The sequence below is a fragment of the Lontra canadensis genome, unplaced genomic scaffold, assembly GCF_010015895.1.
Source record: "Lontra canadensis isolate GAN:19392208 unplaced genomic scaffold, GSC_riverotter_1.0 scaffold48, whole genome shotgun sequence".
NCBI lineage: Eukaryota > Metazoa > Chordata > Mammalia > Carnivora > Mustelidae > Lontra > Lontra canadensis.
The window spans coordinates 5456053-5475130 of NW_022631042.1; the positions used below are offsets into that span (position 1 = coordinate 5456053).

Consider the following 19078-nt stretch of genomic DNA (forward strand, 5'->3'; position numbering starts at 1 on the left):
TCAGTCAGCCTTCTGAAGAATGAGACACCAGCCTCATTCATGGACAGAGGCTTTATTTTATGGCAGTATGTGGATATTATATTATCTTGAGATTTCAGTACACATGCTTTCACATATCACAAGGTGACGGATAAGTTAATTGCATCTTATTTATTCTTGGTAACGTTACACTGAACAAATTCACAAGTCCAGATAGAGACTCTCCAAACAGTAATCCATTTTTGTCCTTGTCACTATCATTGTCACCCATCCTGTGTCTTATCTGCAAAGTTTATTCCACGAATCAATGGAAAAAATTAATTATTGTCAAAAAGGCTTCTTTTGTAAATTTGAAAATACTCCTGCCAGGAAACACTGGTTTCTAAGTAAGAAGTTCATAAAACAAAAGTCCCAAATGGGGGACATTTGAATGAATATAAAGTAACTGATTTGAGTTGATTTGTTTGGGTTACCTATTTAATAAGTTCACTTTTGAGCACATGAGACATAATTTTTAACCGAATTTAAATTAACTAAAACCCAGAGACTAACACACTTACAATTTAATAACCTTATCACACATGGAAATAAATGCTAACTGGAAATTATATAAATTGCCTAGTAATATATGCTAACTTTGGATCTTTCTGGAACTTACAAATGAGAATGTTTGCAAATATTTAAGGAGACATCTCAGCTTAGCAAACCATAATTAGCGGTGTTTTATGAGGAACTGGATTGCCCATGCATTTGTTCTTTCCATTTTTTCATTCAGTGAGCAATGCATTTCCCTTTTTCCACTTTGTGTGAGGAATGAGGATAGAGAACACCCATAATTCTACACTTTGCAGAAGTATGGAACACATCCATCATTTTAGAATACCCTCAGATGAAATTCTTTGTCCCCATTTGGGTTTTTTTGCGGGCAATTTATAAACATGTATATTTAAATATAATGCTTTTTCCTAAAAGAAAAACATATGAGCCCCAAATGAAAGTCACTTGATGGGATAATGAATCAGAGGCTTACTTTTATTACTTGTCTCATTTTCTCTCCTTAGTGAAGTCATTTAATTGCTCCCTGTGCCTTTCTATTAAAAAAAAAAACTGTATTTACTGGTCCTGTAAAAAGTCCTAGTAATGTTAACTGGTCAAAGTGAGTCTAAAAATTGTATTCAGTATAATACAGTCTAAGTGAGTGAGGCAGCATTAGTAATTTGCTGAGAGTTATTTGCAAACATGGGTCTGCCCAACGATACTGGTCCAGAGGCACTAACATTGTGGGTTAGCTATTGAAAGGATTTAACCCAGAGGTTGCCATCTTTTTGGGGTCCCTAAAGTTGTTTTTCTTTTCTTTTTTTTTTTTTTTTTTTTTTACATTGAGTTAGCATTATAATTTTGGCAGATTTCACATAAAGCTCCACATTTCTATCTTCTGTTGAAATCTCACCACATTAGGCTTATATTCTTGCACAGAAGCAATCACCTAGAAATGAGTGTTCATTGCCAATTTTAAATAATGCACAACTTTCCAGTTTGTTACTGTCCCTATTATATCCTACGGTTTGCCCAGATGCTGTACCCATTGCTGTTGATCAGAAAGTTTGCTTTGTTCCCTTCCTTTAGTTTCTACCTCTCTTAAGAGAATAAATGAAAATTAGAACAGAAGTGCTTTTCTTTCAAGAAAATATGACAAAGCATTTTTGCTTTTGAAAGTGGAAATATTGTCAGATATTTAATAGGGTTACACAAATAATGTGTATATGTGTTAAAGATTATACCTAACAGTTTCACTTGTATAACTTAGCACTTGGATCCTATTAATGGATAAGTTTGAGTTCTAAGCTTCAGCAGCTCCCAGCCTACCACTGAGCTTGGCCTTGGATGCCCTATAAATGGAATCTTCTCCCCAGAAGCCCTTGTCATGCCTTCTTACCAGAACTGCTGAAGTTGTCCAGCATTCCTTTTTCAGATCTTGTTATTGCTTTGTAGCTGCCTCTTTGAACTTAATGTTCTGAATCTTGCCTCTCCTGGCAGAATTGAGGCTCTTGTTTCATACATCCCCTGTACCAAAATTGAATGTCAGATATAACAGAGTCATTCACTCATTAATTACTCTTTGTTGAATATCTACTATTTGTCAGCTTTGGTATAGGTCTAAGAGTGAAACAGTGAACAAAATATACCCAGTTAAGGTCAACACGTAGCTTACATTCTAGAGAGAGAAACAGACAAAAAAACAGACATGCAACTAATCATAATATAGAGTTAGGTAAATAGAGCTGTGAAGAAGAATAAAGCAGGTTAAGGAGCTAGAGAGTGGAGGTGGAGATGGGGTATATTATGTGTCACCACCTTTAAAGAAGCAATTTTGGGGAACTAAGAGCTAAAGGAGGTAACAGGGAAAACCATGGAATTGTCTGGATAAGCATGTTTCAAATGGGGAGTAGCAAGTGCCAAGGTCCTAGAGGGGGAGCAGTGAGAACTATTCTGGGAATGATAGAGGAGGACCAGAAATACAGGGGTTTCTAGTTCATGCTAAGCTGTTGGAATTTTATTCTAAGAGTAATAGAAATCATAGGAGTCTTTTCTAGAAGGAAACTATCAGGTCTAATTTACCACACCCAATCCGTGCCCCAACTTTGGAGATCCCTCTTCTGGGAGGAGGGAATCAGGTGGAATAAAACTCTTGCACATTAGAGTTCTGACTGAATTTGATAATGATGATCTATTTTAGCCAGTAATAGCATTAGATTATATCCACAGATTTTTTTTTCTTTTTTTCCTAGTAACACTGTCAGTGGCACAGAATAAGAACAGAAAAGTGATGGGTGGAAAGGGTAAATGGCATCAACTGCTCTCTGAAAACAAATGGAATTAGGATCAGTCGACTTAGCCTTGCTCTAGTGGTCAAACTGTGTATCTTTTTAAATAATTTTCTATAGATATATAGTCATGCTGATTTCTCTTCAACAGATAGCAAATACAGATGGTCCCCACTAAGGATAGTTCATCTTATGGTTTTTCTGACTTTATGATGGTGCAAAAGCAATACACACCCAGCAGAAGCTGTACTTTGAATACTTAATCTTGATCTTTTCCGAGGCTAGTGATTTGTGACACGATCCTCTCTCATGATGCTGGGTTGGGCAGTGAACTGTAGCTCCCAGACAGCCACAAAGGTCAACAAGCCATACACTTACCACCATTCTGCTTTTCACTGTTAGTACAGTATCCAGTAAATTATTCAACACTTTATTATAAAATAGGCTTTGTGTTACATGATTTTTGTTAATTGCAGGCTAATATAAGTGTTCTGAGCATGTTTAAGGTTGGCTCAGCTAAGCGATGATGTTTAATAGCTTAAATGTATCAAATGTGTTTTATAAACTTACAACATTTGCAATTTATGATGACTTTATCAGGATTTAAACCCATCATAGGTTGAGGAGGATCTGTATTTACAACAACTTAAGCTTCTGAGTATGTTGAAAAGTAGAGGCCTTTGGTTATCACTAAAATAAAATAACTCTTTACTATTTCTCTTTTAAAATATTTTATTAGTGTCCAGGAGGAGCATTTACACCCAATATGCGGACCACTAAGGAATTCCCAGATGATGTTGTCACTTTTATCCGGAACCATCCTCTCATGTACAATTCTGTCTACCCAATCCACAGAAGGCCTTTGATTGTTCGTATAGGCACTGACTACAAATACACCAAGATAGCTGTGGATCGAGTGAATGCTGCTGATGGTAGATACCATGTCCTGTTTCTCGGCACAGGTAACTATTTGAGCTCAAACTATAATGTGTAACAGAAGAGCATAAGAGGTAAGGACTATAATATTGGAACCAGAGAGACTCCAGTGTTGATGTCTGTTGGACCCTCACTGAGATATTTAATATCTCTGTGCCTATTACCACAGCTGTAAAATGGAGTTAGTGAAATACATTATTTCATAGGGTTATTGTGAGGAGCAAATACTGAAGGAATTGTGAGGAATTAATATATGAAAAGCACCTGGAATAGTCCCTGGCACATATTATAGTGAAATACAGTGATTATGAGCCAAATGAAAGGATGGGAACAAATTTTAAGCATGGGTAGTATTTCTCTCAACTGAAGCAAATTCTGCAACCTTCTTTTTTTTTTTTTTAATTTTTATTTATTTATTTATTTATTTGACAGAGAGAGAGATCACAAGTAGACAGAGAGGCAAAGAGAGAGAAGGGAGAAGCAGGCCCCCCGCTGAGCAGAGAGCCCGATGTGAGGCTCGATCACAGGACCCTGAGATCATGACCTGAGCTGAAGGCAGAGGCTTAACCCACTGAGCCACCCAGGTGCCCCAAATTCTGCAACTTTTTAACAAATACATGGAACCATTTTCCAGTGATAATGATAATGACAGTTCTAGGTAACATTTAAAAGTAAATTTAATTAAAAAATAGCTTTTTTGAAAATACTAATGTTAGTATTTTAATACACTCACAATTGTAGTTTGCCAATTTAAGACAAGTTGGGTGAAAAATACTCTTGTTTAGAGATTTACATGAATGTAGAATGGCTGACTTTATAGCAGAGGTTCTTAAAATGTGTTCCCCAGACTAACAAAATCAGTGTTACCCAAGAAGTTGTTAGCAATGCAAAGTTTAGCCGTCCAATCGAGGAACTCGAGAGATAAGACTCAGCCATCTGTGTTTTAACAAGCCCTCTAGGTAGCTCGATATACACTAAAGTTTGAGAAGCACTACTCAAGAGAAGAAAACTCTAGTTTGCCAGTCAGAAGGTACTTAATATCTTTCACACATTCCTGACCACCTTGCAGGAAGTGATGAAATCTCTTTACTTATAATATCAGAACTACTTTATTAAATTAGGTAATTCCTCTACTAGCTTAAGAAAGAGATATAAGATGTGTCTGTAAACCTCATTATAAGATTTGCAGTGGTACAACAGGTATTCTGAGCTAAGAAATGAATTGCACTCAGACCTCAATCAATTTAAGATGTGGATATTTCTTCTTGGCTCAATAGTAATTTCAAAGTATACCTTTCTTATGAAATTCTTATTGTGGTCTTACTTAAAACCCCAGATCTGAATCTCTCACTCCCTTAATTTCAGCTTGTATTGGTCTGAGGTTGAGAATTTGCTGATGTGCTCTCCTTGGCATCCTCTTTACACCTGGGCAAATTGGTGTTTTCACTGATCCTCCTCTCTTTGCTTGCCCCACACCTGAGAAATAATCCTTCCTTCCTAGACTAACCAGTCTCTAGTCTGTTCTCAGTTTTATCCTTTCCTGCCATTTCCAAGACCTTTCTTTATCAGCTATTTTCTTACTGGCTTTATTTGTTCATTTCATTCTCTACTGTATCCTTGGCCTAGAAACCTCACACAAGGATACAAAACTAAACTACACCTTGACCCATTGCTCACTCACCCTCTGCTAGCCTGCTGATTTTGCCAAGGTCTTCAATGTCCTCATCATAAGAAAATCCAATGACCTTTAACCGCTGAGATACTTTCATCTCCTCTTTGCATCATTTGGTAGTGTAGAATCGCTCTTTACCTGTTGCTTCAGACACAAGTAATGTAAGTTCCTTCTCAGTTTCTCTCATCAGCCCAGCTTCCTCCTGCTTGTCAGCATAGGTATTCCCCGAGATTCTGTCCACAGTCCTCCTGTTTTTACATATTCTTTGGCCATCTCACCTATTTATTTGGTTTTAATTATCTGTGATGTACAAACAAATCCCAAATCCCTAATTGTTGTAATTTCCTGAATTCAATATTTGCATTTACATCTTACTTGTTTTTTTGTATTTTATTTTACTATTTAAAACATTTTTTTTAAAGTTTTTATTTTAATTCCAGTTAGTTGACTGTGTTATATTAGTTTCAGGTGTATAAAAGAGTGACTCAACACTTCCACACATCACCCTGTGCTCATCACAAGTACATACTTTAATCTCCGTCCCCCACCTACCTCTCCACTGGTAACCATCAGATTGTTCTCTATAACTAAAAGTCTGTTTCTTGCTTTGATTCTCTCTCTCTCTCTCGTTCGTTTCACTTGCTTTTTTGTTTTGTTTCTTAAATTCCACATATGAGTGAAATCATATGGTATTTGTCTTTCTCTGTCTGACTTACTTCACCTAGCATTATACTCTAGCTCCATTCACATCGTTGCAAATGGCAAGATTGCATCCTTTTTTATAGCTGAGTCATATTTTATTGTATATGTACCATCTCTCCTCTATTCATTTATAAATCAATGCACAGTCGGGCTGCTTCCATATCTTGGCTATTGTGAATAATGTTGCTATAAATATAGTGGTGCATATATTCTTTTGAATTAGTGTTTTTGTATTCTTTTGGTAAATACCCTCTAGTGCAATTGTTAGATCATAAGGTGGTTCTATTTTTAACTTTTTGAGGAAACACCACATTGTTTTCCACAGTGGTTGCATCAGTGTGCATTCTCACCTAACAGTGCCCTGAGTGTTCCTTTTTCTCCACATCTCTGCTAACATCTGTGTTGTTGATTTACATCTTACTTTTAGGTAACAAAAATTGTGAACTCCTTAACATTTCAAACATCATGCTTCAAACTCAGTTTATCCACTTCTAAGACTTTAGAACCAGTGCTTAATCCAGTCTCCCATATTATGTATTTTTACCACATGCTCCTTTCAACATTCAATTTCTCCATGATATGTAATTTCTCTGTAGGCATATCACCATGTCTGGTAAGCTCAATAAATATTTGTCAAGATGAATTGAAAATCATGATTATATCCATTGCTATTCATATAATGAAATGAATTCATAACTGTTTGCAAAAGCTCATCTTCATTTTGCATATAAACTGTGTTCTCCAAAGATATAACCTCCATATGGATGACTTTGAAGAGTTGCTCCTAGCCTTGGCTGGGATTATCTGGCATGGAGATTGCATTTTTAAAAAAATTCCTGAAGTGAAGTGGTAATTTTAGAGTCATACTTCCCCCTAATATCTAATATTACTCATAAAAAGTGACTGCTTTCTTGCTTGCTTGCTTGCTTTATCCTTTTGGAACTTGTGTTAAATGTGAACTCTGATGTCACCGTCGGGTAGTGTCTCATGAAGGTTTGCATAAAATATGTAGATTTAGTGGATGGAATTTTCAAGTCTTTATAAACTGTGTGGCAGTGTTTATTCAGATAGAAGGCAGTAAGACACATACTTATGCATAAATTCTTTGGCTTTTCTTACCGTATAAGTATCTGGCACCTTTACATAGACTTTTTGTGTTGGTATTTAAATATTTGTGTCATTTTGAAAAACAGTATTTAGGCATATGTTTTTAACTGTACTGGGAAGCTTCCTTAATGACTGCTTACAAAGCCACATGAGTCTCTGAAAGACTAATAGGAAAGTACATACTATGGCAATCCCCCTACCAACAGCATCTTTCTGAAGAGACGCTAACTAACTGAACCATTGAATCTTATCCTCATGGTCATATCAGACTGTACTAGAATTTAGAAGCAGGGATTTCCGTTTACCTGAAACTCTAACAGCCAGTATGTTGGTATAAAATATTTGCTGCTCAAGTAGTTCTTGTATTGCTGGTGAAACTTCTTCAAAAGAGAGTTCCCTGTGCTCATTGGCTACTAAAAGTGAATAGAATTGCCTTTTCTGAAATGGAGCTTGGGAGAATTACAGGTCACCGCTCCCAAGGATTTCTTAGCACTATGTATCTGAATGTCTTAAGAAGGGCCTAATATGTCATGGTGTTACCAAATTCCTCACTGCCAGAGGAATCTGGCAATCATTAGGGAAGCTTCCCTGTACAATTAAAAACAGCTTTTCAGCTGTTATAAGTAAATAATAATGCTCCAACCCTTGCCATGAGGCAAGCTTCTCTCATAGCTTCCTTCTCTCTTTACCATTATGGAAATATCGTAAGAATTCAATGAAGACATTAGTTGTCAAAGAAGATGTCATTAAAAAACAAACAAACAAAAACAACAAAAAGTAAGTAAAATAAAAATAAAAAAATAAAACAAACAACTTACATGACAGCTAATTGGAATGCAAATAGGATATCATGTAACTGTATTCACTTTGAATATTATGAACAGTTTTTTAGCGCTCAGAATCTCCATGGTAGTTACATAGGCCCAATGCCTGCAAACCATTATAGTTAGCCCCTTAGAGTGGACTATTATACCAGCTAAATTCAAGAGACTGGTAGTCTGACCCTCCACTCTCCTGGTACTATTTCCTTATACTTTGTGTATTGACAGATGCAAAGATAGACAGATGATACATAGATAGATAGATAATAAATAAATAAAAGAAAAGGAGGAATTAAGAAAGATGAAAGAGAAGAAAGAAGGGAAGAAAGAAAGATAACCTGAGCTTTGTCTTCTTATGTTTTATTTCCTAGAGTTTGCATTATTAATGTCTAACCCAGGAATTAGCAAACTACAACCTGGACCAAATCTAGCCCACTGCATGTATGGTACATAAGCTAAGAATGTTGTTTTATACTTTTAAATGATTGGGGAAAAAAAACAATATTTCATGAGCACTAAAAATAACAAGATTTGTAGATTACCATATCCATAAATAAAGTTTTTATTAGAATATGGCCACATTCATTCTTTTACATTTTGTCTGTGGCTGCTTTTGAGCCACAGAGACTGTTTAGCTCCCAGAGTCTAAAATATTTGTTACTTGGCCTTTTAGAGAAAAAAGTTTGCTGACGTTGTTTTGTCTGATAGTTGGATAATTTTAGAAAAATGAAGACTTCTTGAAGAAGCTATTTTCTAATATGTAGATATAATACAGGAATTCATAATGTTGCCCAAAATAAATATTTCTCCTTTTATCTTGAGTAAAAAATATTCTGCTGTTCTATTAAAATTTAAACTAGAAAATAACTTTACTTAATTACATTCCCATTCATTCCTGCTACGACCCTCTAAAAAAGATCTTATGTTAAAAAACAAAAAATGTATTTTCCAGTCAGTGCTTTGTTTTATTCTGTAGAATTTGTTGATGTTTTGTAGTGTGTATTGCTTTGTTTTGTGTTTTTAGTTCTTGGTATTAGTGCTGTGCTTGGTATTAGTGCTGGGTATTTGTGTGATCCTCACTCCCCTACCTCCTTTTTTTCTTAATCTTTAGGAAAGGCTGTAAAACAGCAGGCCAGAGCTCTCATAGGATTAACATTTCTATTTTAACTTTGCCACCTACTGCTTACATCCAGGCCATTTGTTCAGAGCTGACTATATTGCACAGTGAAGACATTTTTGCCTGTTTTCCTTTTGCCTCTGGAGTTATGAAAATATTTTAAGTGTCTGGGTCAGGTTTAGATACATTCTATCAAATTTATATTTTTAGCACTATATATGAATCAGAATGACATGCGGTTTCTGATGAAAGAACGGTAGTTTTCTTGTGAATGGGTGTTAGCGGTTTGGGATGATTTAATTCCATTGGATCATTGGAATGATTTAATGCCATTATGATTTTTTAATGTAAGGTCGATACATGTGGTGCTCTGCCAAAGTTCTTATATAGTATGTACTGTTTCATGCTTCTTATTAGCTTCCGTTTCACTGGATGAGTACTGAGTTGGAATGTTGGCTTCAGTAAGTCCTTTGAAAGTGTGGAGTTTTGAAGTGTGTGCCACATATGTGATTAAAGCCTTAATATGTTTGCCTTGCAGCATTACAGGATAACTACCTTCATAATAACGAGGCAGTTTTGGCAGTCACATCTCTTGGAATGGCACATTTAGTGAACCGCAGAGCCAGGCATTTTGATTTTTAAAGGGCTTCCTAAAATATTCCATGTAAAATTTGATAGCTGGAGCAGTCAGTGCTTTTGAGCTCAGAAAAGACTCCCATCAGATGGAAGCTGTGCATGAATGTCACTCTGAGGATAATGTCTAGACTTCCGCTTTGCTTAGGAGTAAGGAACAAATCCCTTTATAAGTCACTGGTTTTTAATAACATTGTGGTTCGCTGCTTTCCAAAGCAGAATCTGGAAACTTCTGAGAGTTTACCAAGGATTCTACTGGGATTTTCACAGCAGGAAAAACTAATGGAACAGAGTGGAATGATGGCTGAATTGACAGGAGAAGATAAATCATGGTGTGATGACTGCTTGATCGTGTAAAAGACTAGCAAAAAGGGTATTTGTGGAGAGAGGGGGAGAGAGAGAGAGAGTGAGAGAGAAAGGAAGCCAGCCCATAGAGTGATTGCTAATCCAGAGATAATGTTCTCATTTAAAATTTACTTCCAAAAGAGAGCTTATTAAAAATACATACATGGCCAATTGCTGAAAATTTTTATGCCAAAAAGCAGATTTTTTTTTCTTTAAGCTACTCTTCAGAGATATTCTTTTAAAGACAACATACAAAATCTCATGTAATGATAGCGTAAATTTTAGTGTTCTTAGTTTACCTGAATAACCCATTTGTTTATTCAGTATTCTTATTATGCAAAAAGTATACTTTTTCACATTTTTGAAATATCTTATTTCTATTATAATGATGCTAATTACATTTATTTACAGTACTTACCTTTGCCAGACATGTTATTGACTCTCATCTGGCCCTTATCATTACTCTGTGAGAATTGTGAGCATGCATACTCCACGGGGGGGAGGGGGTGGGGGCAGCATATTTGTTGGATTTATTCATTGCTATATCTTCCGTACTTAGAATAGTGTATCACTCAGAGTTGCCAATCAATAGATATTATTTGAACGAATGAGAGAATGGTTTGTACTTATCCTCCATCATGTTTGGACAGAAGCTCAGATGAGTTAAGTTCACGTAGATATTTGGTATACGATACAACTAGAATATCAACTCTTACTGTCTGTTTATATACCCTGAGCATTTATTCTCTTCATATTACTACCTCATTGACCATCACCACTTTATATTATTTACCTTTTATGAAGTTAAGATAATTTCATCTATATTTTCTCACTTTACTGAGAAATAAATGCTTTACCCATCTAAGTCAGGACGATGTCATTGACGTGCTGACACTCAACATCAGCATCAGATTGTTTTGTTTGAGTGACATCACTTGCTTTTGCCACCCACATGTTGTCACCAAGTCTTACACATGAACAAGATACATCTTACAAGGTGACAGAAAAGACTTGAGAGACTGGATTTGTGTGTGAATTAACTAAACTCTGCTAGAATTTAACCTGTGAATCTGATATCTTTTCATGTCAGTTACCACATATTCAGAAAGGAAGGAGATTATATTTTGGGGGAGAGGAGAGGTTGCAAAAATGGAGTAGGTCTTCACCTTTATTTTTGATCTATCAGCAAATCTTAGTGCATTTCCAATTTTTTTTTTTTTAATGGGGCTTATATCTGTCTTCAGTATGTCTTACGAACTCACCAAAAACACATGCAAATCTCTTTGGCATGGTTCTGTTACTTAATTAAAATGGATTCTGCATATTCAATTGATGTATTTGGAAGATTTCAGAATATCATGAAAGGAGTCAGTGCCTCTCAACAGGAGAGATGGTGATGATTTGCTCTGTGACACTGACTCTTTTACTATTTAATCACTGATATTTTCCTAGATGACCTGGAAACAACTATAGCCAAACCTCATTCTTGTATGTTGCCTTCATTTAACCCTTTACTCATAAATGATGTAAAAAATTTCCTAGCATAAAGGCAATTTAAAATCTTTTTTTTGTGTATTAAGAAGAAATAACCACCCTTTGTTTTTGTTCTTGATGTGCTGCCAAGTTCCTCCTTGAGGCAGACTTAGCAGCTTTTGTCTGTAGGAGAATTCACAGCCTTAGACTCAGTAAGGCCAAGCCTTCTTAATGTGATTACCCAAAGGAGGTCTATAGCTAGGTCTCATTTGTGGGGGTGGTTTCTGTGGAAAGCCAGCTTTACAAGTTTTTGTTTTTGTCATTTTTTATTGAATGGAGAAGAATCCAATTTTTGTTGAAAATGGAAAGAGAGTTTTCATTTTAGAATATGAAATACAGTATAAATTGGAATAAAAAATTTGAAATTGGATTTTCTGAGGTGATTCTATGGTACTAGAGTCATAAATGTTTTACTTAGTTGTATGCTATTTTCTGCTTTCACTCATGTAGCAGGTAGAATAATGGCCCCCCAAAGGTTCCATCCTGGTATCTGGAACCTGTGGATATGTCACCTTACATGGCAGACTTTGTTATAGACCTTGTGATGAAGAGATTTTTCTGAATTGTCTGGGTGTGCTCAATTTAATTACATGACTATGTAAAAGCAGAAAATCTTTCCTGGCTATCATTGGGTAAGATGTGACAATGGAAGCTGTGTCAGAAAGGTGTGATTCTGCTGGCCTTGAAGATGGAGGAAATGGGACCATGTGCTAAAGAATTTGGTTGGGTTCTAGAATTGGAAAACTCAAGGAAGCAGATGGTCCTTATGGTATCCAGAAAGGAATGCAATTCTCCTGACATCTTGATGCTAGCCCAGTGAGACCTGTGTTAGACTTCTAGTCTACAGAACTGTAAGACAATCAGTATGTGTTGTTTTAAGACATGAAACTGGTGGGAATTTGTTACAGCAGCAACAGGAAACTACTACAACTGGGTTTTGAACTCTAGCTTCATTGAAAGACTACAATAAAACTATATGATATTTCTCTTAAGAATTTCTAAAATAAAAATAATCAATCTGATGTTTTTAAAACTCTAGCAAAGCCTTTACTCATGAATGCAGAAAGATAATATTTTTTCCTATAGCTGCTTTTCAAACAATACAGAATAACTTAGTGATACATCCCAAAGATATTATTTATTCACTCATTGGGATTTATTGTGCCTATTGCATGCAGAGTTTATGATATATATAGAAAAATAGCGACAGCACTTACCTTTAAGGAACTCATGGCCCAATGGCGGAGGCAATTTGATCTAATTCAGTAAATATTATTGAGCTAAATATTATTGAGCCCTCTCACAGGTGCTTGGGATCACCAGTGAACCAGAGAGACTAAGATCTCTCTGCCCTTCTGGATCTTACATTCTACTGGTAGAGAACATGACCATACTACATAAACAAATTCTATAACCTGTTTGAATTCGATCAGTGCTATGAAACACCATACACACACACACACACACTCCTGGTGAAAGACTTTAGGGTTTGTCTCGTGGTTAGAGTTTAGCAAAGACTTGAAAAAATAAGAGAATATTTAGTGAAAGAGCTATATAAACTCTTCATAGAGACCAGTGTGTTAAGAACTATAATGTAAGGATCTGTAGAGTCCAGGAAGGAAGTTGCTGCCTGATACACATTTGAGATAGTTTTCTGATGCTGCTTAGCAAATTACCAAAAGATTAGTGGCCTAAAACTATACACACTTGTTATTTCAGTTTCTGTAGATGAACACTTGGCTGGAGTCTCTGCTCAGGGTTTCACAAGTCTGCAAAATGTAAGCCAGGCTGCATTGCTTTCTGGAGTTCCAACGTCTCTTCCAAACTCACATGATTTTTGGAAAAAATTAAATTCTTTAGTTTTGATGCAGAAATGAGGCCATAGCCATTCCTTCCCACATGGATCTCTGTTAGTCATTCAAATCCTAGTTGTTTGCTCCTTCGAAATGAGCAGTCTTTCCCTTCAATCTGCTAAAATGGGGTTTCATATAATGTGGCATAGTCATGGGATTGACATGCTATCAATTTAGCATTTTTCTCTTGGTTAGAAGTAAGTCACACATTCCACCTACACTTAAGGGGAGAGGATATACAAAGACATGATCATCAGGGGCACCTAAGAGTGGGTCAGCTGCTGCCTATATACATAGTAAATAAATCACTTTGGCAAGGATATGGAACATGCATTCAGACAGAGAAAAGGAAACCAGTTAGGAGACTTTTTATTATAGGCAAGAGAGGATGAGAGCGTAAATTAAGACAGGTGTTAGAAGTTGAAGGTTGAGAGGGATTACTGGATTTAAGAGATATTTTGGAAGAGGTAAGGACTTTATGGTAACTGATTGATTTGGGAAAGGTGGAAGGGTGAAAACTGTGTTTAGAGTGTTTTATAGATTATAATAGAGTGTTTATTGTAACTTGGCAAATAGATGGGAAGATGTACTATTCACTGGTCAAGGGAGTATGGAATCACCAACCAGATTTGGAAAGTAATGAATTCCTTTTTGAACGGCACACCTACACTTTCATGTGACCTGTTCTCCATCAGAGACTGAGTTCATCAATGAAAATACATTACCTTATCAAAATCTCACAATGACCCTATGAGTTAGTACCCTCATTTTACAGTTATGTTAACCGAAGCTTTGAGAGGTTAAATGGCTTTCCTAGGGTTGTGATGCCGTTGGAAACAGTAATTAAATTCAAACCCAAGTCTGTCCCACACTGAGTTAAAGATTTGGTGGACCATCAGAAGAATCAGTAAGAGAGTGTTGTTGGAGATATACTTCAGCAGAGGGCTGTGCTAGAGATGTAGATACGGTAGTCACAGCAATGTAGGTGTTAGCTAAATCCATGACAATTCCTGAGGCCCTGCTAGGAGCCTATTCAGATAAGAATTTAACTCTGGGGAGCTCATTTAAAGTTAGGAAAATAAAGAGAGTTTACCAAGGAAATGAAGAAGGAGCGATCATGAGAGTTAACCAAAGAGGAGGAAGTAGCATCATGGCAGCCTGGAACAAAGAGAGCAGCAGTCAGGAAAGAAGCTATAGTGGAGAGCATCAGAAGTGCAGCTGGGCTGTGTCTGAGGGACCTAGTCATCCATTCCTTTCCGCATTACCCTATCTCCTTTCATACCAGCAAAGTTTGAGAGGGGAATGGCCATTCCAGTTGAAAAGAATGAAATGTGGACAGGAGGAAGTAGGGAGAGGTTAGAGGGGCAAGTAAACAGTAAGTAGCTTGAGAGATGACCCAATGAAGACAGGAAAGCTCCTCTCTGTACCTGAGCACCCAGAAACTTAGGTTTGTGCTCCAGGCCGCAGAGCATCCATAAGCAGTTTAAACTTTGACAGTGAATAGGAAACGGCCTATCTTCCAGTCAAAACGGTGCAGGAAAGTAGGTTAATTAATGACCATAAATTTTATTACTCTCAGATGAGTAATTCTTTCCCCAGATGTTGAACGGTTAATAGAAAGAGTTAGCCCCCATTTTGCATCTTTGGAAATTTAGTTGGAAATTTAGGTGTACATAGAAGGTACAGCTGCATTGTTCAAAGTAAGTCTATTTGGTTTAAGTTAAATGTAAATAAATTACTTGTGATGTAATGCTCTAGAGATACTAAAATGTGATGTGTATGTTTTAGCAGTTTACAACATCCTTAAATGTTAATTTTAGTGATTTCTGAGACCCTACTTCAGTATTCTTTAGTTGTATCACTAGGAAACTATAATAATGCAGATGTTGATGGGTTATCACATGGTCTAATACTAAAGGACAATTTTTTTTCTAAGCCTCACAAAGAAAATTAGCTTCTAGAATTAGAACAAGCAAGCATATTATATTGTAAACTTATTAAACATATTTTGATACATTGGCTATAGCAGGTATTTTTCATGAGAACACACACCTTAGTGGAATAAATAAGTCACATTTTTTAAAAAATGGTACATTTTTCTGCTTTCTGGTTTTTTGGTAAGCCTCAACCAAGCCAAAACTGGTAATTTAGTACTTCTTACAGAACTGCTCATTTCATAAAATTGTTGGCATTAAGATTTCTCTTTCAGCTTTGCCCCAGAACACTACTTTTCAATCAACTACCTAAATGTGTAATTCTGGCCCTTGAACCAGCAGTAATGGATGCGAGCACGCATGTGCCTGTGATACCGTAGATCCACATATGGCAGCATGATATGGCAAATGAGAATCTCCAGAGATTTTCCTCATAATGACCAAATCTAATTTTGGTTGGGATTTTTCTAAAACCTTGTTAAACACAGAACAACTTGTTAGAACAAGTATAAGCTATTCTTCTGACGTGTTTTTGTTTGGTTGGTTGGTTGGGGTTTTTTTGTTGTTGTTGTTTTGAGTAGTGTTGTTGGGGTCCGCAGCCGGTGGCCAAGAAAGAATTCTTGAGACATCTTCCGTGCAAAAATGTGTTTTTATTAAAACACAGGGACAGAACCTGTGAGCAGAAGGAGCTGCTGCCTCAGGATTGGGAGGGGCAGCTGATTCTATACCTTAGGGTTGGGGGAAGTAAAACTAAGGGAAGTTCCTAAAGGACTTTCATATGCTAAAGAAGATTCGTGGGATCCTGGAGGCCTTGCTATTGTCAGGCTAAGGTTGTTTTTCCTCAAGCAAAGCATTAACCTTAAAAACCACTGGGGGTTTCCTGGAGGAATGTTATAATCTCAAGTATTTGTCAAAGGGCTGCAGGTTATAAGGACATTTAATTTAATTTTTATCTGCATTTCCGTCTGCCTTTGTGTCCCAGGTCACTGGGATGATTCTAGACTAAGAATTAGGGAACAGGCTTTGATTTCAAAGGATGTAGGTTTAAATCCTGTCCTCTATCTCTTGTCCTTGTAATGACCTCAAGCAAATTATATAGCATCTCTAAACCATAGTCGTAATTGTATCTACTTTTTGAACATATTTCAAAGATTGAATGAGATGATGTATGTAAAACCCTGAAGTTACTGCCTAGAAGTCAGTAAATATTCAGCAGGTACTTGTATCTACATAGTAGATATATATTTATTGAAATCAATCATGTATGTCTATGAATACAAATATACAAATATATATGTACACACATAAATATCCTTGAATTCCTATTATGAATCCTGATGCTATCCTATTCACTAGACATAAGCAATGAACAAAATACAAAAATGCCTCTCCTCTCATAGACTTAATATCCTTGTGGAAGGAAACAGGCATATAATTATTTCAGTATTACCTTTGAGTACGCAACATTAGAAAAAGCAGAGCGAGAAAAAACCCTAACTCCGGGTGGTAGGTAAATCTGCTGGTCACGTAGGAGGCATTTCTTTTGTCTCAAAATTATAGATAAGAGTAAAAACACTGGTACATGAGAAAAGTAAATAACATGAAACAAAGAGTGGGAATAAAAAAAAGATAATTTCAGGCCATGGAGAGTAAAATTAGTTACATTCTCGGTAGAGTTTACAGGGAAAGTTCACACGGGCTCTCTCCTTTGATCTTGAACAGCCTTGTCAAGTATATAAGATATATCCACATTTTATAGAGAAATAAAAAGGATTACAAGAGGTAGGTTTGCTCAAATTGATCCCAATTACAAGTGTAAAACCAGAATGGATACAGTGGAAAGAGAGGACACTAGCAGGTTGGTGGAAGCAGGTGTATGTTCTTTTTCAATAGTGAGGCAGGAACTGCCATTAAGGGGGCTGTTACCAGCAAGGCTTATCCACTCCTGTGAGCTCATTGCAAAAAGAGAACCCTCCGAGAGCTCAGTTACACAGTGTTCAGCCTGTGGGTGAACAGTGCAAACTGGTCGGATCCCTTCTAATGTAACTGCTATTAGGTGATCTCAGGAGCAGTGTCCTGAATTACTAGAGCAGCTCTACTTAGGTCTGTTTTGGAGTATTTACATTCTCCTTTATCATTTTAGTAACAACTGGAACATAATTTCAGTCTACAGCTTTACCTAATTATATCTCTGAAATTATTTTTTAACTGCTCAACTTACCTATGCTTATTTTTTTAATCAAGAAAGAGATGAACAAAAAAAGAAAAAAGAAAGAAAAGCCATCTTGGTTTATATTCCCTATTTGAAACCAAATGTATTTCAGCCTTTGAAAGTATTTGAATTGAAAAAGGTAATTTGTGCCTATATATTAGGTAAAGTGCCTTGCAGAACCTTGGACCACACTCAGTGAAATACCTAGTGCTATTTCTGCAGTGAGACAGAAATCTTCAAACCAAGTATAATAAATAAAAAACCATAAGTAGCCTTAAGTAAGTGCAGGTCAGGTTTTGGGACCAAATTGGTTCAAGTCAGGACAGATTTTACCACCAAAGGAACTTAAAACACAAAAACAAAACAAAACAAACAATTTTTTTTTAACTTAGACTTGCAGAAAAAAGATAATGGGCCTCCATTAAAAATAGAGTGTAATCTCTGTTATGCCCCCCAAAAATGGGTCCGTGATTAAAGGAGCGAGACTGATAAAAAGCATCAAGAATCAAACTGACCAGCCAGGGCCGCGCCTCTTAGAGAGAGGGCGACCCTTCTCTGTTTCCCAGACTAGCTTTTAAGGGCAAAGGCTATGCGGTTGGGCCTGGCCACGCACTGGTGGCCGATGAAATTGTAACACACAGAGAAAGCTGCACAGTGATGCTAGGTAACCAACTGAATTACAATTTACCCTATAGTAGACATTTGACCCAGCCTATCACCTTGGTTAGAATTGGGGCCCAAAAGGCTCTCAAAGGGTGGGGCCCATACTCCTTGGTAGCTAGGGAGACAGTATGCAAGCCCCCACTGATCAGATGTCTCCACCTGGCCTGACCCACCCTTGTATCTGGGCTTTGTTACCTGGGGCTGGTTTCCAGGACTTGTTTTTAAGTAAGTCCCCTGGAGGAAGGGGAGCAGGGATAGTTTAAGGGTTAAACAGTGTTATTGTTTTAACCTTGATGGAAGCCTCCGGCTAAATAGGTCCTTACAATCTCCTGCTGATATAGAGGAATCATGCTATAAATACTGATTATGTTTTCACTCCATAAGATATCACAAATGGCTTGGCTTGGCTTTTTGAGGGAGAGAGGGGCATATATTTTACTGGCCCTTAAGAGTCTAAGAAATATTGTTTGCTTGTAAGTAAAGATTTATTGGTTCACAGAGCTGAAAAACAGTGGTAGGGTGGCTTTAGATGAGGTTTGACTAGGGCTCTAGCTTCTTTGGAGTCTTGGGCTCTGTTCTCCTTAGCAGGGAGTAGGAATCAGTTTTGTTCTTCTATCAACTATTGTCCTGTTAACATTCGAAAAGATATTTTCTCCTCAATCAGGACAGCAAGAAAGAGGGTCATATTCAATCAAACATTCTCTTTGTTCTTCCTATAAACCTGAGTTTCCATTTTGCATTATTTC

The 19078-nt window shown here is 36.8% G+C and overlaps 1 protein-coding gene across 1 annotated transcript in view; it reads left to right on the top strand.

The window, feature by feature from the left end:
- Positions 1 to 19078, top strand: part of SEMA3C (semaphorin 3C) — a 174245-nt gene that overhangs the window by 120213 nt on the left and 34954 nt on the right. The window contains exon 12 of the mRNA XM_032873255.1: positions 3544 to 3766. Coding sequence (XP_032729146.1) covers positions 3544 to 3766 — 223 coding nt within the window. The remainder of the gene's footprint in view (positions 1 to 3543; positions 3767 to 19078) is intronic.